The sequence below is a fragment of the Molossus molossus genome, unplaced genomic scaffold (genome assembly GCF_014108415.1).
Source record: "Molossus molossus isolate mMolMol1 unplaced genomic scaffold, mMolMol1.p scaffold_m16_p_21, whole genome shotgun sequence".
NCBI lineage: Eukaryota > Metazoa > Chordata > Mammalia > Chiroptera > Molossidae > Molossus > Molossus molossus.
This window is the reverse complement of record NW_023425357.1, coordinates 11,708,669-11,729,983: the sequence shown is the minus strand read 5'-3', so window position 1 is coordinate 11,729,983 and position 21,315 is coordinate 11,708,669. Positions and strand designations below refer to the sequence as shown.

The 21,315-nt window shown below is 51.1% G+C and overlaps 1 protein-coding gene and 1 long non-coding RNA gene across 2 annotated transcripts; both read left to right on the top strand.

The window, feature by feature from the left end:
* Positions 1 to 119: 119 nt before the first annotated feature.
* Positions 120 to 2,926, top strand: LOC118639521. The gene is made up of 3 exons (XR_004961182.1): positions 120 to 229; positions 1,797 to 1,905; positions 2,897 to 2,926. It is a non-coding gene; the product is annotated as an uncharacterized LOC118639521 (long non-coding RNA).
* Positions 2,927 to 3,955: 1,029 nt separating this feature from the next.
* Positions 3,956 to 20,949, top strand: CUNH19orf47 (chromosome unknown C19orf47 homolog). The gene is given in 9 exon segments (XM_036275996.1): positions 3,956 to 4,257; positions 6,966 to 7,053; positions 7,179 to 7,293; positions 9,891 to 9,972; positions 13,324 to 13,461; positions 15,953 to 16,062; positions 16,064 to 16,106; positions 17,986 to 18,056; positions 19,939 to 20,949. Coding segments are annotated over 9 exon segments (1,158 nt in total). The 5' UTR covers positions 3,956 to 4,238; the 3' UTR covers positions 20,431 to 20,949.
* Positions 20,950 to 21,315: the final 366 nt, after the last annotated feature.

The window sequence follows — 21,315 nt, the reverse complement described above, 5'->3', positions numbered from 1 at the left end:
TGGCCATGCACCTGGAAGACTGTGAGAGATCACGTGACGACTGCCGCTTCACTCTCATTAGTGGCGGCCCGGAAGGCTAGAGCGGCTGCGGGCGGCTCAGTCCGGCTTCCGGCGGCGGGGGCGGTGCTTCCGGGACGGACCTCCAGGCCGAGGGAGGGGGGTGTCTGACAGTTGGTTCCGCCCAGAGGGCGGGCAGGCGGCACGAGTGGGCGCGGGCCCAGAGGGCCAGGTGAGGCGCGGGCCGGGCGAGGTGGGACTGGGCCGGAAACGGTGGGGATGGATGGTGTCTAGGGCCCCGGAATCAGTTCCGGCGCTGCTGTGCGGCCCCGGACGAGCGACTTCTTTCTCTGAACCTCAGTTTCTTCCTCTGTAGAGTGGGGGGTCAGAATCCGCCTATAGCTTTCTTCTCATGGTTTGGAATGAGAAGTCAGCTCGTGCATGTCGGAGCCCCTGGCTCAGCGCCTGGCAGAGTGCTCACTCGTTGTTATACTAGTATTGTTAGTATTGGTGATGATGTTTGTGCTTGGCGGGGAAGCTCTGGGTGTGGGAACGTGAAAGATTGTTGGGCTTGGAAGCCAACAGATTTCAGTCCAAGTCTCAGCTCCACTTTTTGGCAGTGGACCTGTGCCTACACCTCTCTGAACCTTATTTGCTTAATTTATACAATGAAGGCTGACCGTCCCAAAATCATAGGGTCCTTGTGAGGATGCTGATGAAATAATGCGTGTAAATCTTTAGCACAGGGCCTGGGACGATACTGAGTAGGAGCTCAATAGACTGGAACTATCATAATGATGATTTTGAGAGTCATTGGTGTAGCTGGGAGTTCCAAGAAAGTAGAGGGAGGGAGGAAACTCAAAGATAGCAATAGGAAAAACTTGGAATCTGGAGTCAGGGATATCAACATACTGCCACTTAATATTTGGCCAATTTTTCAACTCCGATGATTTTTTTTCTTTTCTTTAAAACTACTGATGCAGCCCTGACCGGTTTGGCTCAGCAGTTGGAGCATCGGACTGCTGACCAGAGTCGCAGGTTCAATTCCGGCCAAGGGCACGTACCTCAGTTGCAGTTTGTCCCCGGCCCTGGTCAGTCGTGCAGGAGGCACCCAGTCGATGTGCCTCTTCCACATCGATGTTTCTCTCTCTCTCTCTCTCCTTCTCATTCCCCCTCTATCTGAAGATAGGTGGAAAAATATCCTGGGGTGAAGATTCAAAAAACTTCTGATGCATCTTTCTCCAGTCAGTTAATTTGAGAAGGAAAAAAAATTATTTGCTATCCTAATGCCTGACTGGCCATGAGACGGAACACTTAACCAGAAATATAATGAAAGCAGAATAGCCTATTAAATTGTAACGTGATACTGTGATTCCGTGTTGTCAGTACCATGGACCCCATCAAGTCACCTTATACTTTGTTTCCACCTCACACTTTGCATATGACTGACAAGTCAGTGACTGCCCTACCCTTTCCCTAGCTCACTGAAGATTTATTTATTTTATTTAATGCACACATATCACCTTCCAAGCATTATACTAAGGGTTTGGCATTTATGAACTCATTTACTCCCTCTAACCACGTAAGAATACATACTTTTATCATTCTTATTTTATAACTGAGGGACGTGAAACCCAGAAAGGTTGAGCCCCTTGCCCCAGAGTCAGGGTTAGGAAGTGGTAAGTTGTAATTTGGATCCAGGCCTTCTAAGGACTTAGCACAGGGCATCTGGTATGTGGTAATTACTTGAGTTTTGGGAGTGGTCATTTTTCCATAATTATTGTTATAATTTTCACCAGTCAGAAAGTCAGCGCTGGAGATGGGCTTTTAATGGTGGAGAGAAGAGGAAACTGAGTCCAGCAGGGAATTCTGCAGCTGTAGAAGGATACCAGTACTTAAATACTTTTGGTAAGCATTTACTGAAACCTTGCAAAGACAGATCTCGGTGCCTGGCTCCTAGTAATACCTTGACCAGTGTTAATTGTAGCCATTCAGCTGACTCGGGTTCAAGTCCTGGCCCTGTAGTTAATTACAGTGTGACCTTGGGCCTGCCACTCTCATCTGTAACATGGGATCATTTTACTTTCTTCCCCTTGGTTGTGAAGAATCACTGAGGTATGTACATACACAGTGTCTGGCATGTGAACATTCGATAGGAGCTGTTGCATGGGCACTGGAATCGGGGAGAACTTATCTTTGAATTTCAGTAAAGCCACTTGCTAAATGGACAGTTGGCAAATGACTGCATCTTGATGAGCTGTTTTTTATTATTGATTAAAATGGGGCTAGTACTAGTTTTCACTCACAAGGAGGTTGTGAGCATCAGTATGATGCCTGGCTCTGGTACTGGTGTATAGTTAGGGCTTAGTATGTGAGATGCTCTGTCTGACTTACTGAAGCCTCTCCATGCCCTGCCCTTGGAAAGACGCAGTTATGTCATCTTTGTCCAGCAGTAAAATCCAGTAGGGAAAGTGAATCTTAGAGAGTCAAGTACAAGGAGTGATATCTGTGGTCATGTTCATCCATCAGGGATGTAGCAGGAGCTGGGGAAAGGCAGGATGAATCCTAGCAGGGGGCAGAGGAGAGACTCTCACATGTGGGGACTTGGGGGAAGTTTCACAAAGCAGGCGGCAGCTAAGCAATGTGAAGAAGGGCTTGCCAGGAGGATAGGAGGAGATAAGCATTCCAGGCACAAGTGACATTCTGTATGAAAACCGAGAGGTAGGCAAAGCCCCTGGGTGTTAGAGGGAAGGCTGAGCTGGGAGGCCTGGGGGATAAGAATAGCCACCCTTGTAGAGTACTTGGTATGCACCAGACAGTGTCTCGGGTGCTTTGTACATAGAAACTCATTTTCCCTCACAGCATTTGTCTAAGGTAAGTAACGTTTGTACTATCCCAGTTTACAGATGGGGACACTGAGGCCCGACTGGTGAAGTAATTTGCCAAGGTCACACAGCTAGTAAGTGGCGGAGCCAGATTTGAACCTTGTGGTCTGGTTCCAGAGTCCTTACTCTTATACTGTTTCTGTTATACCATCAAAATGGGGTGGGGGTAGATTGTGTGTGCTGAACAGAGAGCCTTCTGCACCCCATAGAGGAAGTGGAGGAGGAAAGAGGGCAAAGGATCCGAATCAGGGGCTCGGTGGCAGGGAACAGAGTCTCAGGATGAAGGCAGAGGAAATGCAGACAGCAGGGTAAGAGAAGAGGATGAGGACTAAGTGAGAAGTTTGGGCCAGGACAGTATGGGAAGGGTGGTCCTGGAGTCAGATAGCATTGAATCATCAGGAGAGAAAGTTACTTTCTTTAGTTTCCTTTCGGTGCTGCTATTAATATCCAGGAGAACATCTTCATTGGTGCCAGTATGTCTTTGACATCTTTCTAGCACCTGCTAATCTTATCAGTGAAAATTGGTTTTTCATGTCTTCTCTGAGGCCCTTCATGACTCGGTGCCCCCCACCCCCTTGTCGCCTCTCACTCTCCTCCTCGCTCACTCCACTGCAGCCAGGCTGGCTCCTGCTATCCCTCAGACATGCCAGATGAGCTTCTGGCTCGGCACTGGACTTGCTGTACTTTGTGCTGTAACACTCTTCTTCTGTAAAACCACATGGCTCACTCCTCTACCTCCGCTGGGTCTCTGAATGTCACTTTAGAGTGGTCTTCCCTGATCACCCCACTTAGGATTGCAGCCTCTTCCATCCCAGGCCCTGCGTGTTTTCTCCATGATATTAAGGCTTTCTGACACTACATCATTAACTTCTGCTGTTTCCTCTCCTTTCCCCTTTCCTCACCTAGATGCCAGGCTCTGTGTTTTTGTTCACCTCAGTATCCCTGGCTCTTAGAACAGTGCTTCACACATAGTAGGTGTTCAGTAAACCGTTTTTGAATGAATGAGTATCAATGGTTAAAGTCTTGGGCAGAGGATGTCTTTTTCTGTCCCTCTCTTATCCCAGCTAGGACCTTCTGAGGTGTGTAGGAATGGAGCTGTGGACATTTGCTGTCCCTGGGCCTTGTCCCAGGCAGAAGTGATAGATGTTGTGGCAGCTCTGTCCCAGGCTGACTTCCTGCCAGCTGCTACAGGCTATTCCTGGGCTCTGAGCCCCCATTCCAGGAACTCTCCTCTGGCAGGCAGCTAGACAGGCAGCGAGAGAGGGACGTACACTCCCAGCCGGTGGCGACTTATGAGCCCTCTCCCCATGTTCTCTCTTCCAGGCTCCAGGGAGCAGCATCAGAGCCAGGGCAACAATGGTCTCCGTGACTATGGGTAAGTCTGTGGCCTTCTCTCCGGGGTCCCCTCTTCCCACTGCCCTTTTTGAGGTATGACCTTGTTTGAGGAAGACGAGGTGGGGGAGGGAGGGAAGGCCGGTCACAGGCAGGGACAGCTGTACTCTGAAAAACGTGGTGGTGGGGCTGGGCCTGCTCAATGCCTACCGGCTTCCTCTCTGTCTCTTGGCCTCCTGACAGCCTTGTCTAGCCATATAGAACTTGGGTGTTGGCCAGCCCGTGTGGCTCAGTGGACTCAGCGTCGTCCCATGGACTGAGAGGTCCTAGTTTGATTCTCGGTTCGATTCCCCGTCAGAGCACATGCTTGGGTTGTGGGCTGGATTCTCAGTAGGGAGCGTGCAGGAGGCAGTTGATCGATGTTTCTCACATCTGTGTTTCTATCTCTCTCTCCCTTCCTCTCTCTCTAAAAAAAAAAAAATCAATAAAAATATATTTAAGAAAAAGAACTTAGGTATTGAGTCTAGCAGATCTCCCACATGGCCTCTCCGAGCCTGTTTTCTCACCTGTAAAATGAAGATACTAATACTTCCTAGATCCTGTGATGCTATAAGTATTGAGGAGATTATTGCATGTGAAATCCTGGGCACCCAATATGTGACCATTTTTTCCCCTTGAGCTTGATTGATATGCACAATTATCTGCTTAAAGGATACAATTTAGTGGCTTTTATATTTTATATTCACAGAGTTGTGCAGCCATCACCACGATTGATTTCAAAATGTTTTCATCTTCCCGCAAAAACCCAAAGCCCATTAGCAGTCCACCTCCAGCCCCTGGCAACCACTACTCTATTTCTGCTTCTGTGGCTCTCTGTAGATTTACCTGTTCTGGACATGTCATAGACATGGAATCATTACATGGTGCTTTTCGATGCTTAGAAAAAGGTGCCTGCTTTTGGCTGTTGGAAGCCAGGGCACCCTGTCTAAACAGGAACCTAGAGCCTGTGCAGAATAGAAGAAGGTACCCCTTTCCTCTGGGCATGAACCCACCTTTGTCAGTTAGAGATACGACCTGTGGCCTGGTGGGCAGGGGCCTCCTTGGGAAAGGTGTGGCCCTAGGCGTGTGCCCGAGCCCTGCACTGCCACCTACAAAACATCTGACCAGAGTGTGTCTCTTTCCCTGCACTGAGCCTCAGTTGTTTCAAGTAAAATGGGCTCAGCAATACCACACTTGTTCTAAACTAGCATTGCCTGGCCAGTGTGGCTCAGTGGGTTGGAATGTCATCCTGGGCACTGAAGGGTTACTGGTTTGATTTCCAGTGAGAATAAGTAAATAAACAAATTAGCATGGAATGTTGAATGTAATATTAGGTACCACGAGGAAGAAAAAGAATGTTGCTAATTAAACTGTGGCACACCTCAGCTGTGAGGTAGATCCTGGCTTTGGATATATTAAAATGTGAGAAAAAAGTTCTACTTGAAATCAGTGATCTTATTTAACACCTGGCCTGATAGGTCAGGGTCAGTTTGGAGGTCACACCCAAGAGGACAAGAAAAAAGTTTAGAAACAATAAAGCTACGTGGGTGTGGTCTGCCTGGTCTTGGCCTTGTCTCCATGTGTAGTGATGGAGGAATAGTAATAGTAATAATAATGATGATGATGATGATGATGATGACGATGATGATAATACTGGCTACAATGGGTTGAGGATGTCCTCTCGGCCAGGCTTAAATATAAAGCCTTTACAGGGACTTTCTCGTTGAGTCTGCATAGTGACCCAGGAACATTGGTGCTGTTAGCTCTAGGATGTCAGCTCCATGAAGGAAGGGACTTGGTCTTGTGCCCTGTGGTATCCCGAGTGCCCTGGGACAGGACCTGGACTGTGTCAAGGTTCTCAGTGCATACTTATTAATATATTTTTATTTATCTAATTTTCGGAGAGAGAGAGAGAAACATCGATTGGCTGCCTTCTGCACGCCCCCTACTGGGGATCGAGACCGCAACACGGGCATGTGTCCTGACCTGGGAATCGAACCTGGACCTCTCAGTCCATGGGACGATGCTCAATCCACTGAGCCACACCAGCCGGGCTCAGTGCTTACTTACTGAATGTATTACCCCAAATTGACAGATGAGGAAGCTGAAGCACCAGGTGTTAACTTGCCCAAAGTCCCTCAGCTGGGAAATGGCAGAGCCAGGGTTTGAGCCCAAGCTCCACAGGCTGTGCTTGTAACCTCTATGCTTCACTGTGAGCAGGGCTATTCCTGGTGAGGTAGAGGCTTGCTGACCCCATGGGCCAGCTGCAGATCCTGTCACCCTCAGGGACTGGGCTCCCTGATGGGGACTGGGGCAGAGAACCCAGAGTCTCGGCTCCCCCAAATCAGTCATTGGCCAAGCATGGGGGGTGTGATCACTGTGGGTCATGCTCCAGGACAGGGCAGAGCTATAGGGAGAAGGATATTATAGGAATACATGGGCTAGGGAACTCTGCTTCTTGTTAGTGTGGCCAGGGGCGAGGTGCCCACCCTCTCCCTGCCTCAGTTTCTCCATTGGCAGCATGAGGGAGTCAGTGGTGCTTAACTCTGAGTTGTCAGGCAGGCTTAATTTCATCGTATGTGTAAAGCACTGAGCCCAGGGCCTGGCATTTGATAAACATTTAATCTGTGGGAGCCGTTGCTGTTGTGGTTTTGCTGCGGCTGTTCTCTAAAGAGAATGATGTGAGTAATGAGCCCTGTCCTGCCCCGCCAGCCACTTCCGAGTGGATCCAGTTCTTCAAGGAAGCAGGCATTCCTCCGGGACCTGCTGTCAATTATGCCGTGATGTTTGTGGATAATAGGTAAGTGGCACCGAGGGGACAGAGCTGAACTGGGGGAGAGGAAGGAAGAGGTGGGGGGAAACAGGGGGCTGGCTGGCCCACCACCCTGGCCCACCTGTGGCCTCAGTGCTGCCCCTCCCCTACAGGATCCAGAAGAGCATGCTGCTGGATCTCAACAAGGAAATCATGAATGAGCTGGGCGTGACTGTGGTGGGTGACATCATCGCCATCCTCAAGCATGCCAAGGTGGTGCACCGCCAGGTGGGTGCCGTGTGCCATCCCTCTGTTCCTGGGTTTAGGGTGGGGTGGAGGGGCAGTAGCAGAGCTGACAAGAGGCTTGGAAACAAAGGCAGGCAGCCCTGGGTTCCAAGGCTGGTTTTACATTTGCTGTGTGACATTGGGCACATTGCCTAATCTCTCTGAGCCTTACTTTGTCCATCTGTAGTATTCACATAGGCAAGTGTATTTTGTAGGGTAATTGTAAGGATTACATTCTATAAAGCCTTAGTACAGTGTAAATAGCGCTTCAGTAAAGGCTCTCTGTAATTATTATTATTATTACTAGTTCTCATCTTACTAATATAACTATCATTACCAGGATTCTTCTCTGTCTCTAGGACAGGAACTTCTTATGTGGGACCCAGCTGGTGGCTTGACCAACAATTTGGTTGTTCCATTATTGGCCCCTCTGGTTACAGTGTCCTTAGACTAGTGATTTCACCTCCCTGAGTCTCTCTGAAACAGGCTTTTCACACACTTCTGCTACATAGGGTGGCTGTGGCTATCTACTGAACAGTGTATATGGCAAGCCCCCCCACACACACACCTGGAGTGAAGTGCTTGTTAAGTTACCATGGCTACCTTACAAAGTGCTTGCCTTGGCCTGCCAGGCTGTCTCCGCCCCCTATATATATTCACTCATTTGCTCCTCCCTCCACTTGACCAAGAAGGAAACTTGCTTCAGAGCTGCGCTCAAGCACTTCACTTTGCCACAGGGGGCCACTGGGTTATTCTCATTTCCAGTAGCTCCCTCCATCCCAGAGACAGCCCTCATAGTTCCATCACCTAGGACAGGACCCCACAGTGAGGCCTTTCTCAAGCCAGGGACATTACCTGCGTTATTACGGAGATGGTCACGGAGCAAAACTTCTTTTTTTCTTTAAACTTTTAAATTTGGGAATAATTCTCAATTTATAGGAAGATTCCAACAATAGTACAGAAAGTTTCTGGCCCTGGCCAGTTTGGCTCAGCGGTTAGAGCATCAGCCTGCGGTCCGGAGAGACCCGGGTTCGGTTCCCGCTAAGGGCACGTACTTCGGTTGCAGTTTGTCCCCGGCCCTGGTTGGTCGTGCGGGTGGCAGCCACTCGATGTGTCCCTTCACGTCGATGTTTCTCTCTCTCTCTCCCTCCCACTCTATCTGTACAAAAAATGGAAAAATATCCTCGGGTGAGGATTAAAAAAAAAAAAAAAAAAAAAAAAAAAGAAAGTTTCTGTGTCCTCACTCAGCTTCCCCTAATGTTAACATCTTATGTAGTGATGGTACATTTGTCAAACTAAGAAATGAGCTCTGCCCTGGCCAGTTTGGCTCAGCGGTTACAGCGTCGGCCTGCGGTCCGGAGAGACCCGGGTTCGGTTCCCGCTAGGGGCGCGTACCTCGGTTGCAGTTTGTCCCCGGCCCTGGTTGGTTGTGCGGGTGGCGGCCGCTCGATGTGTCCCTTCACGTCGATGTTTCTCTCTCTCTCTCTCCCTTCCTCTCTCTCCCTCCCACTCTATCTGTACAAAAAAATGGAAAAATATCCTCGGGTGAGGATAAAAAAAAAACAAAACCTGAAAATCAACACTGGTAAAAAAAAAAAAAAAAAATAGAAATGAGCTCTGGCCAGTTTGGCTCAGTGGTTAGAGTGTTGGCCTGTGGACTGAAGGGTTACGGGTTCGATTCCCAGTCAAGGGCATGTACCTGGGTTGTAGGTTTGCTCGCCGGAACCAGTTGGGGTCGTGCAGAAGGCAACAAATCAATGTGTCTCTTTCACATCAATGTTTCTCTCTCTCTCTCTCCCCATCTCTCCCTTCCACTCTAATTTAAAAAATAAAATAATCAATGGAAAAATATTTTTGGGTGAGAATTAACAACAACAAAAAAAATGAGCAAAACTAAAAAATGAACAGTGGTATACTATCATTAGCTAAGCTACAGACTATTTGGATTTCATCCGTTTTTCCTTTAATGTCCTTTTTCTGTTCCAGATGCCTCACTGCATTGACTTATATCTCCTTTGTCTCTGTCTCTCTCTCTTTTTTTAATTTTAGAGAGGAAGGGGGAGAGAGAGAGAAACATCGATTTGTTGTTTCACTTATTTATACATTCATTGTGTTGATTCCTTTTTTTTGGTGGTATGTGTCCCCTAGCGGGAACTGAACCTGGGAGTCTCTGGTCTGCAGGCTGATGCTCAGCCGCTGAGCCAAACAGGCCAGGGCATTGTGTTGATTCTTGTATGTGTCCTGACTAGAGATTGAACCCGTAACTTTGGCATATTGGGATGATGCTCTAACGAACTGAGCTACCCAGCCAGGGCTAAATATATTTTTTGATTACAGTTGACGCACAATATAATTTTAGTTTCAGGTGTCAACATAGTGATTTGACATAACCTAGACAGTTTTGAAGAGCTAGGTGTTTTGTAGACTGTCCCTCATTTAGGGACATCTGATGCTTTCTCCTGGTTAGGAGTGAAATGTCTTGAAATCTTTTCTCTAGCAGCTCTGATACCCCTAGTTTTGCTTAGATTTCTGGGTCCTCTATTCCCGCACCTTATATCCCTGACCCTGTGGTAACCCAGGCACCTGTTTTTTTTTTACAGGACATGTGCAAAGCTGCCACGGAGTTGGTGCCCTGCAGCCCTAGCCCCCTCCCAGGCGAGATTCGCCGAGGCACCTCTAGTGGTGAGTCCCACCTGCTCAGGTCTCCTTTCCTTCCTTCTTATAGTCCAGCAAGAAGGAAGCACATCTGGAGTCTGCAGAGGTGGCAGAAAAGATGTGTGAGGCCCTCTTCTCTTAGGGAAAAGTACACTGGGTAATGAGGGGCTCGTGGGAGTTCTGTCCTGTAAAGTCACCGAGAACCCCGAATTAGTGAATACTGAATCATGTTCCTCGGGGAGATACAGGGTAAGGTTCCTGCAAACCTCTGATCATGATGTTTTTTTGTCAGCTGATCAATACAGAACCTTTTATGTGTGTTTCCGTTTAAAGACACCTTATTTAGTATACATTGTTGACTCATTAACATTGAACTTATGGGCAGTAGCACTGTAACTCCTTCCTGAACGGAGCTAGTCTCACACATGTATTTTTCCATAAGGCACATGCATCACTTAGGATCATAGATGGCACTTCACTACTATGCTCAGGGGCCATTTTATTTATTTATTTTCAAATCCTCACCCAAGGATACTTTTTTCTATTGTTATCTTCAGTTGGAATGGGAGAGAGTGAGAGAAACATTGACGTGAGAGAGACACGTCGATTGGTTGCCTCTTGCATGACCCCGACCAGGGCCAGTGACTAAACCGCAACCGAGGAATGTGCCCTTGACTAGACTTGAACCCGTGACTCATTGGTCCATGGGCCGATGCTCTACCGCTGAGCCAAACCAGCCAGGGCCTTAGGGGCCATTTTAAACAGAGCAATCATAGACCAGGAGAAGGACACTTGTTTACTGTATGAGAACTAAAACAAGAACGCACCATGTGGACCGTGTGGCCTGTTTGACCTCATCTGGGAGCATGGGTGTTGACCGACTCAAGTTTTTTGCCATTCTGCGCATGTCTGTGAATGACCACAAAAGCACCATAAGTATTGGTTTGAAGGTTACAAATGAATTTTAGTGAAAAGGTGAATTTGAAAATATGGAGTCTGTGAATGGTGAGAACTGACTATACTTTTGTTTTTTCAGCAATATGATACATTTAAAAAAAATACTAAAAAATTTACCATACCTATTTGTTAACCTTTGCTACTTAGCAAGCCACCCCAGAACTGATTTAAAGCACAGACTTTTATTTCTCATGGTTTTATGACTTGGCTGGTCATTTCTGCTTTGGGCCGGCTCAGCTGGTGTCGGTGATCACCAGACAGCTGTGTTGAGGCTGGGTGATCTAGGAGACCTCACTCACACATCTGTTGGTTGGCTTGATGTCATCTGGACCAACAGAGCAACTTGGGCACATGCCTCTCATTTTCTAGCAGACTAACCCAGGCTCGTTCACACAATGGTGGTTGCAGGGCTCCCCAAAGCAACATAAGAGGGCAGGCCCCATTCCTCAAATCACATGTAAGCCTCTGCTTGTATAACACTTTCTCTTGTCCCATTGGCCAGAGTCAGTCATATGACTCAGCCCAGCATCACTGTGGACAGGGCCTACCCGAAGGCATGGTCAAGGGAGGCTGAACACATTGACGTTCATTTCTGTAAACATCTCCCACAATTTACATACAGAAAAGCTTTCATATTAGAACAGTACAGCTAAGTGACTTCACAGACAGGAGACCATGTGGGCAGCAGCGTCCAAATCCAAAAACAAGTGTGGCAGCATCTCCACACATCTCAGGTACCCACCACCCTGATTTCTAGCAGCATAGGTTAGTTTTGCTAGTCTTTCAAGTCTGTATAAACGAAAGTAGGTAGTATGGACTTTTCTTTTTTTTTTTTTTTTTTTTTTTTTTTTTATCCTCACCCAAGGACATTTTTTCATTTTTTGTTCAGGTAGAGTGGGAGGGAGAGAGAGGAACAGAGAAAGAGAGAGAAACATCGATGTGAAAGGAACACATCGAGTGGCTGCCACCCGCACAACCGACCAGGGCCGGGGACAAATTGCAACCAAGGTACGTGCCCTTAGCGGGAACCGAACCCGGGTCCCTCAGGACCGCAGGCCGACGCTCTAACCGCTGAGCCAAACCGGCCAGGGCGGTAGTATGGACTTTTCGTATCATTCTGAATGTCTTAAATAGATTTAAATAAAATTTAAAACATAAACAAAACCACTAGTGGAGAAAATGGACAATTAAATAGAAAAGGGAAGCAGGCAAAAAGGAAAGGGGAACAACATCCCCGATAGGGTCACTTGTACACACTTTATCATGTTGCGTGGATGCGCCTGTTTCTGGTCGAGGTGGGGGGAGGGGTGGACAGTTCTTTGTACTCTGACATCCTGACTGCTGCTCACATTCAAGGGGAGAGACAGTTTTCCCTCTACCCAAATGGTGCTTACCTGTCATGGTAAAGTCTCGTGTCCCTGGCCATCTCCCTCCCACACTGGGGTTCCCCTTCAGTCTACATGCTGTGACATCCCTCCTGCTCTACAGAAGACAGAGCCATCCAAAGGGAGGTCACCGCTTTTCCTGCCCCAGCCCAGCTGGAGCCAGGCCCACATTGCCCAGGGGCCTGGCAGAGTGGCCCCTCCCTGAGTCCCCGTCCCCTTGTCCATAAAGTTCGTTACAATCGAGCCTGTCTCGTATGGAGGTTGGGATGTTTGCTGCATGTTCATCGTTTCAGTAGATGTGTAGCGAGGGCTGTGAAGTGCCAGCAGTGTAGGCTGAGGGCGCAGCCGTGAGCAGGCAGCGTCCCCTCATGGGGCCTGCACGCCGGGGGAGGGTCCTCCAGCAAACTAGTGCTGCCATTTAATGTCGAGCAGTAATAAGGAACATGAAGAAAAAGAAAGTTCAGTGTAGGGTAAGGGGCAGAGGTTGATGGGTGGTCCTGGAAGCTTTCTCTGAGGAGGCACCAGCTGAGGAGACAGGTGTGCAGGTGCAGAGCCACCCTGCTGGTGCCTGGGGAGCCGGGTGCGGAGGCAGAGCCTCCCTGCTGGTGCCCGGGGAGCCGCGTGCAGGGGCAGAGCCTCCCTGCTGGTGCTCGGGGAGCCGCGTGCGGAGGCAGAGCACTCAGGGAGCTGTGTGCCAGGCGGAGGGAACAGCGCACACCCTTGCCGGGTGAGGAAGAGCCCGGGACCAGCTTCTGAAGTGGAGGGTCAAGGGCAGCGCAGGCCTGGGTAACTTATGAGTGAAGTGTGGTAGGAACCATCTGGTCTTGGGCCTCAGGAAAGGTCATCAGGGCAGGGAGGGGTACACTAGTTCCTGGGACAACTGGCCCACCCAATCCCCAAGCATTCCCACAGGAGGACAGTGCAGCCCCAGAGGGCCTCTGGCTGCCCCTTCCCCACTCAGTCCTAAGGCTGGCTTTCTCCCGCCAGCCTCCCTCCCAGGGCCCACGCTATGGACTGTCCCCTCTTCTCCCTGCAGCTGCCTCCCGAATGATTGCCAACAGCCTGAACCGCGACTCCCCTCCTGGAACTCCCCCTAGGCGGCCAGACACCAGCACCTCTAAGATCTCCATCACCGTGTCCAACAAGATGGCAGCAAAGAGTGCCAAGGCTGCTGGTGAGGGGACTCGGGCAGGTGGTGGGAGGAGCTGGAGGTGAATGTGGGTTGGTAGATGGTATTTGGGGGTCATGTTCCCAGCATTGCAAGTGCCTCATGGCCACCAGGTGTTCAAAGTGTTCAGACTTGGTCAAGTCACTGCAGCTCTGTGGGCCTCACTTCCCATGTCTGAGGATGGGTTGGTGGTACCTACCCAGAGGACAGTCAGAAGCACTTGAGATGGTGTGTTTAAGCAGTGCACTATGGTTCTCACCCAGTGGTAGGTTCAACCTTTTTTTTTTTTTTTAATTCTCACCTGAGGACACTTTTCCATCCTTTATTCAGGTAGAATGGGAGGGAGAGAGAGGAAGAGAGAGAGAAACATCGACGTGAAAGAGACACATCGAGTGGCTGCCACCCGCATGACCAACCAGGGCCGGGGACAAACTGCAACCGAGGTACATGCCCTTAGCGGGAACCGAACCCACGTCTCTCTGGACCGCAGACCAACGCTCTAACCACTGAGCCAAACCGGCCAGGGCGGTTCAGCCTTTTTAACTTTATTTTATTGTGCTAAGAATGCTCAACATGAGACTACCCTCTTAACACAGTCTTAAGCGTACACAGCAGTGTTGTTGACTATAGGTGGTTGTCTCTTTTTTTTGCATTTATCTTCAGATAGAGCAGGAGGGAGAAAGGAAGGAAGAGAGAGAGAGAGGAACATCAATGTGAGAGAGACACATTGACTGGTTGCCACCCACACAACCCTAACCAGGGCCAGGGACAAACCGCAACTGAGGCATGTGCCCTCAGCAGGAACTGAATCCAGGTCCCTCTGGTCCATGGGCTGACGCTCCAACTGCTGAGCCTAACTGGCCAGGGCTTCTTTTTTTTTTTAATCCTCACCAGAGGATATTTTTCCATTGATTTTTTAGATAGAGTGGGGGCTGGGAAGGGGGAGAGAGACAGAGACATTGATGTGAGAGAGATACATAGGTTGGTTGCCTCCCACACAACCCCAACTGGGGCCAGGGATCCAACCTGCAACTGAGGTACATGCCCATGGCTGGGAATCGAACGTGAGAGTCTTGGGCCTGCAGGCTGACGCTCTAACTGATGAGCTAAACCAGCCAGGCGGTTCAGTCTTTTTTAACAGATGCTCACTGAGTCCCGCACTGGTGCCTGGCCCTGTTCTCTCTCAACAGCCACAGGGATCCCTCAGAACCCTTAACCTGATCCTTCACACCCTTGTCTAGAACTCTCCAGGGCTTCCCATTATTCCAGTAATAAAGTCCAGTCCCGGTTGGATTCATCTCTTGGGTCTCTCCCCCTTGCACACTGTCTTGGGCCCCTCCAGGCTCCTTTCCCTTGTGGGGCCTTTGCCCTGGTGCTCCCTTCTGGAGCGTGTTTCCTCCGCAGACTTTTCCATGGTTGACCTCTGTTCCTCTTCTAGGGCTCAGCTTGAAAGCTGGGAATGGGACACTGGCCTTAGGGCTTCCAAACCCTCTCTCTGTCCGCCACTTTCCAGCCTTTGTTGGACCCATCCCACAACAGTGATCTTGGCACAAGTGGAAACTGAGGCCCAGGGAGGGGGCTTTGTTATCTGACCCCCGTCCCATCGTGCCCCGTCCTCCGTCGCACCCTGTATGCTCCCTTTTCGCTATGGGTGTTTCAAAGTGCCTCTGCCCCCTTCTGGCCTTTTGATTTGTGTGCCATGAGTGAGAAAGTTAAAATTAATTTCTAAAGTATTGAAAAGATAGTGAGCCTGGGAGGGACTGGCACTCTTACCCCTCAACACATTTGAGGTGATTCTTTTTTTAATAAATGGTGGTATAAATTCCTTATACACAGATTTTAAGTATACAGCTTGATTGATTTTGTTGTTGTTATTAATCCTGAATTGAGGATATTTTTTTCATTGAATTTTAGAGTGGAAAGGAGGGAGGGAAGGGGAGAGAGAGAGAGAAACATGGATAAGAGAGATACATCAATTGGTTGCCTCCCGCAGCACCCCAACTGGGGCTGGGTATCGAACCTGCAATCCAGGTACGTGCCCTTGACCAGGAATCGAACCTTCAGTGCGTGGGCCAACACTCTAACCACTGAGCCACACCGGCCGGGGCGGCTTGATTAATTTTTGAAAGGTGAGCACACCTGTGAAACCACTACCTGGCTGGAACTCTATAACCTTTCCACCCACCCAAGGTCTGAGGGGAGTCTGGCTGGGCTGGGAGGTGAGCCTGCTTTGGGCAGAGACAGAGCCAAAGAGAACCTGGGAGGCCCACTGTAGCCTGGGAGTTCTGAGTGCCTTCTGCACCCCGTTTTGCCCAGACTGCTGAGTTTCTCAGTGGTTCAGAGTCAGTGGTGATGGGGTAGTTGGGAAGATGAGGGATTTCAGTCATGCAGACGCATGGAGATAAAGGGCACCTGTGTGCCCTCTGCAGGGCGTCTAGTCCCTACCCTGGGAGGACATTCCATCCCAGAAGGTGCTCACCTTCCCCCTCTTCCCCAGCTGCCCTGGCCCGCCGGGAGGAGGAGAGCCTGACTGTTCCCACCAAGCGACGAAGGGTCACTGCTGAGATGGAGGGGAAATACATCATCAACATGCCCAAAGGCACCACCCCCCCGGACCCGCAAGATCCTTGAGCAACAGCAGGCGGCCAAAGGTATGGCCTGGCAGGGGTGTGCGATGGCAAAGGGACTGTGTTTCTCTTTGGTTCACATCTCACTGGCATTGGCCAAGAAGCAGGCTTTAATGGGATCCAGGGCGCCTTTGGCCAAGGAGGCCGTGAGGGTGGCCATAGGGGAGGGGCTAGGTTACCACCTCTGCCCTCGTGTCCTGAGGTTAGTGGTGCAGGCCTGCTCAGTCCCTCCGCTGGTGCTCTTTCCGGAGGGCTTGGGTTTGGTGATGGCCTGCCTGTACAGTGTGTGACCATGCCTGCTGAGGGCAGGGGTCCAAAAAGTGGGAACTGTCATTATGAGCCAGAGGGGTCTGGTTGAGATTCAGTCTTGGGCTGGGGTTTGGATCTGGTAGTGCAGAGATGGTGTTCCATGGACTCTTAGAATATAGTCTATGTTCTTCTCATGGAAAAATGTTCAGGTGATGCAGAAGCATATACAGTAAAGAGAGACTCCCTCACTCCCATCTCCCACACCTGTTGCTGTCCTTTCCAGACAAGCACCCATGAACTTGTTTGCATTTATATATGTCTACACATCTATGGGCGTTTTTTGTCTCTAAATGTGTTCTGTAATTCTCTTATTGAGATCTTTTCACATCGGTGATGTATATCTACCATCAGCCCTCCATATCCTTGGGTTTTGCACCCGTGGACTCAACTAATTGCAGGTTGAAAATATTCGGGGGGAAAAAATCCCAGAAATTTCCGAAAAAGCAAAACTTCAATTTGCCACATGCTGAGTGCTACAGTCAATGCGCGTGAACGAAGAGATGAGTAGGGGTGCCTGCTTCAGCTTCTGTGGGGACAGAGGACATGCAGATGCTGTGCCCTCTTACAGGAGGGGCCTGAGCCGCATGGGCTTGGTACTCATGGGGTCCTAGGACCAGTCCCCTCAGATCCCGAGGGCGGCTAGACTCATTCTTGTTAATGGTTGTTCAGTATTTACACAGTATTTATATAATATAGCTGGTGGCTATTTAGGTTGTTATTTAGAGAGAGGATTTGTTACCATTCATCAGATTCTCTCAGAGGCCCATGACCCCAAAAAGAGTGAGAGGCCCGAGTAGTGGTTAAGAACTCTTCCTGCAGCCCTGGCCGGTTTGGCTCAGCGGTTAGAGCGTCGGCCTGCGGTCCAGAGAGACTCGGGTTCGGTTCCCGCGAAGGGCATGTATCTCAGTTGCAGTTTGTCCCTGGCCCTGGTTGGTCGTGTGGGAGGCAGCCACTCGATGTGTCCCTTTCACGTCGATGTTTCTCTCTCTCTTCTGCTCTCTCCTTCCCACTCTATCTGAACAGAAAATGGAAAAATGTCCTCAGATGAGGATTAAAAAAAACACAAAAACCTAAAAAAAAAAAAGAACTCTTCCTGCACACCCACTTTGTGAACTCGTACTAGGTGCAAGGAACGTGTCAATTTTATTTGTTTATTTTTATTTTCTAGATAGAGTGGAAGGGGGGGGGGACATTCGATGTGAGAGAGACACATTGATTGGTTGTCTCCTGCACTGCCTTGGGGCCCGGGATCGAACCTGCAACTCAGGTACATACTCTTGACCAGAATTGAACCCGAGACCCTTCAGTCCGTGGGCTGACACTCTAACCACTGAGCCAAGTCGGCCAGGGCACATGTGTCAGTTTTAGTGGATTCGTCCCACGTCTGACACTAGCCAGAAGTGGGTGGGTTAAGGTAGTGTTAACCAACAAGCGTAGACAAAACCTAACTGGGCCCAGCCTGTACCTGTTGTACCAGCACTGCCTGGGGACTGGGCTGCTGTGTCGTACCCCCGTGTCTGCACCGTGCTCAGCCAGGTCTGGGTCCCAGGGGCCGCTCAGCAGGTGCTGGATGATGGCCTCACTTCCCTCGCAGGTCTCCACAGGACATCTGTGTTTGACCGCCTCGGCGCCGAGACCAAGGCGGACACAACGACGGGCAATAAAGTGAGTTGGAGATCGGGGAGCCACGTGGGGCTGTCACATTCTCTTTCCTAGGAGGTGTTCCTGACACTTCCCACATCTCACCTCTCGCACACTCTGGGGCCGTCTCACCCACCTGTCCAGCCTGCGTTCCCTTCTTTGCATTGGTGGCTTCCCTGTTTATCGTTGGCTCTCGCCTGGCTGACTCCTGGATGCTGCCCTGTCCCAGACACCCTCAGCATCAGCATCATCCCCCACAGCAACTCCTCTCCTGGGCCTGTCTCGGGGACACCCACACCCTCATTCTAGGCCCTCTCCAGTCTGCTGGCGCCATCTGTCTTGCCTGCTCTGCCACCTCTCCCTGTCTGGGTAGGGCGGTGGCCCCCTAACTGGTCTCAGCGCAGTTGCTGTGAACCCCTCCAGCCCTTCTCCCACAGCAGCAGTGTGTGCCGCCACAGGACAGGCCACCTGCCTCCCCTGGACGCCCTTCGTGGGCTCCCACCGCACCCAGCATGGAGCGGCTCTTCTCGCCTTGGCCTGCGGTCCCGTAGGCCCCAACACAGTGCGTGGTGAGGAGGCAGCCTGGGCCCGCTGCCCGGGGGAATCTGGCTCTGCCACCGCCTGGCTGCATGGCCTTGGCCGTGCCACTTATGCCCTTCCTACCTCAGTTTCCTCATCTGTATAGTACCCACCTCATAGGGAGGGGGTGGTGAGGATCGAGTGAGATGTACCTGCGTGGTGCTGGGGGTGTCTGGGGCGTGGTAAGCACACTTTGAATGTCACCTTTTATGAACTGGGGTGGAGTTAGTTCCCCAGCTGCATTTCCTGCCTCAACCCCACCAGGCCTGGGGGCCTCATTGGCTCTGGCGTTTTCTCATTCCCTAGAATCTTAGCATGAGCTTGGTGATGGCCTCAGGGTCATGTGGCTTGAAGATGCAGCCACGACAAGAACTCCAGCCCTGGCCGGTTTGGCTCAGTGGTTAGAATGTCAGCCCGCGGTCCAGAGAGACTCGGGTTTGGTTCCCGCTAAGGGCACGTACCTTGGTTGCAGTTTGTCCCTGGCCCTGGTTGGTCATGTGGGTGGCAGCCACTCGATGTGTACCTTTCACGTCGATGTTTCTCTCTTTCTCTCTCTCTTCCTCTCTCTCCCTCCCACTCTATCTGAACAAAAACTGGAAAAAAAAGAACTCTGCCCAACGCGAATGCTCCAGTGACTCTTATCTGCCGTGGGGCCTTAGCCCACTGCTTTCTGCTGCTTTAGCCTCAGGGCCTGGCTCCAAAGTTGGTGCCTCCCAAAGCACCCCTGAACTCCATGGAGACAGGCTTCCGTGTAGCCTGCTCTCCAGCACCCCCCCCCCCCCAGAATGCATCGCTGTTGTATCTAGGGCATTACTGTCATTTTCATGCCAGTTCTGTCTTCTCCTCTGGACTGTGAGCCCCCTGAGGGCAAGACCAAGCCTGTCTTGGTCGCCACTCTGTCCCCAGCACCACCCCGCACAGGGCCAGATACAGAGTTCCGACTCAGAAAGTATATGTCGAGTGATGACCAATGTTATCTTTTCTCTCCTGTTCACCTGTAAACCTTAGCTGATGGTCTCACCTCTTCGTGGCACATGCTTCTCCTCCCCTCCTCACTAGACCCACTTCTGGTCAACTCTCAGACCTCACCTCAGATGTCCCTTCTCCAGGGAGCCTTTCCTGAACTCCGCGAGAGGTCAGGAGCCTCCTCTGGGCTCCCCTAGCTCCTGGACTTCTCTGTTGTGGCTCTTGCCACTATCTCTAGGGCGCCACCGACGGGTGTTTCTCCCAGCTGTGAGCTCCATGAGGCCAGGCACATGAGGCAGCTCTCCGTAAATACGTGCTGTGTGACTAAAAGATTCACCTGTCCTGTCTCTGACCTCCACAGCCCACAGGAGTCTTCAGCCGCCTGGGGGCAACCCCGGAGATGGACGAGGATCTGGCTTGGGACAGCGACAATGACAGCAGCAGTTCTGTCCTACAGTATGCTGGGGTGCTGAAGAAGCTAGGTCGGGGCCCAGCCAAGGCCAGTCCCCAGCCGGTGCTGACTGTCAAAGCCAAGGCCACAAGCTCAGCGACGACGGCCGACACTCCGACGCTGCGGCGGCTGACCCTGTCTTCCCGCCCAGGGCTCGAGAGAAAGCCAGAGTCCCTGTCCAAAGTCAGCATCATCCAGAGACTGGGCAAGGCTGCCCTTGTGCCTGAGGCCCAGGACAGCCAGGTCACAAGCACCAAGAGTAAGTCATCAGCCAAGGTCAAGGTCACCATTAAGAGGACTCTGGGGCCCCGGGGTAGCAGCTCCAGCGAGGGCCTCGGCGCCCAGATGGACCACGCAGGCACTGTGAGCGTGTTCAAAAGACTGGGCCGCAGGACCTTCTAGCTCACGAGTGGGCACAGGCCCCTTTCCGGCTCTTGGCTCCGTCAGCCTTTGGCGAGAGCACGCCCACCCTCGAATGGCACTGCTGGTCTCCTCGGGCATTCAGGCCGGGCCGAGCTTGTGGGGATGCGTCCCGTTTTACTGAGTCCGAGATGGCCGCTCTGGCCTGGCCTTGCCACTCCGGGACTTTCCCTTCTCTCATGTCCTCTGCTCTGTGCTCTCTGACTGTGGCCTTGGCAGGGCCCCCGTTTCTACCTCTCCCAAGTGCCAGGTGCCCTTTTGCTCTCCTCCATCCCCGTCCTTCCCTCTCATTGGCATCCACTGCCTCAAACCCCAGCTCCTCGGCCTCCCGGTCCCCCAAAGTGGGTGTCTGGGTGTCGCCTGGAGGGTCTCCCTTATCCCCCCACTCTGCCAGCCACTTCCTGACTTCCCTCCCCTCAGTCCTCTGCCCCCCAACTTTTACTGCTTTAAGTTCTGTCTCTCCCTCTCTTCACTCTGTTCATTTCTCTTCTGTTTTCTGTCCCTGTGGCAAGGCCCGACTGTCCGCTGCGTCCTGCCTGACCCTCCTGCACCTCCGGCCTCCCAGCGGCCCCCTCGTCGGCAGTGGCGTCGAGCCTGTAGAGACTGTTAGCAGCCTCACTCCCAGGCTGGAGGGACCTCCCAGACCCTGGGCTACAGCTGGGGCACGTCCGTCTTCCTGCCCTGGGCAGCTTTTTCTCTGAAAGGCTGTGGCGGGTGGTGGGCAAGGGGCACTGGGAAGGGAGGCAAGTACCAAGAGAGAAGAAAACAGCTGTTTTAATATATTTTTGTGACTTTCAAATGTTTGCCTCCCCTCCTTCAAGGTGAGTCTCAGGATTGTTTTTCACACACAGCACAAAGTTCCGGGGG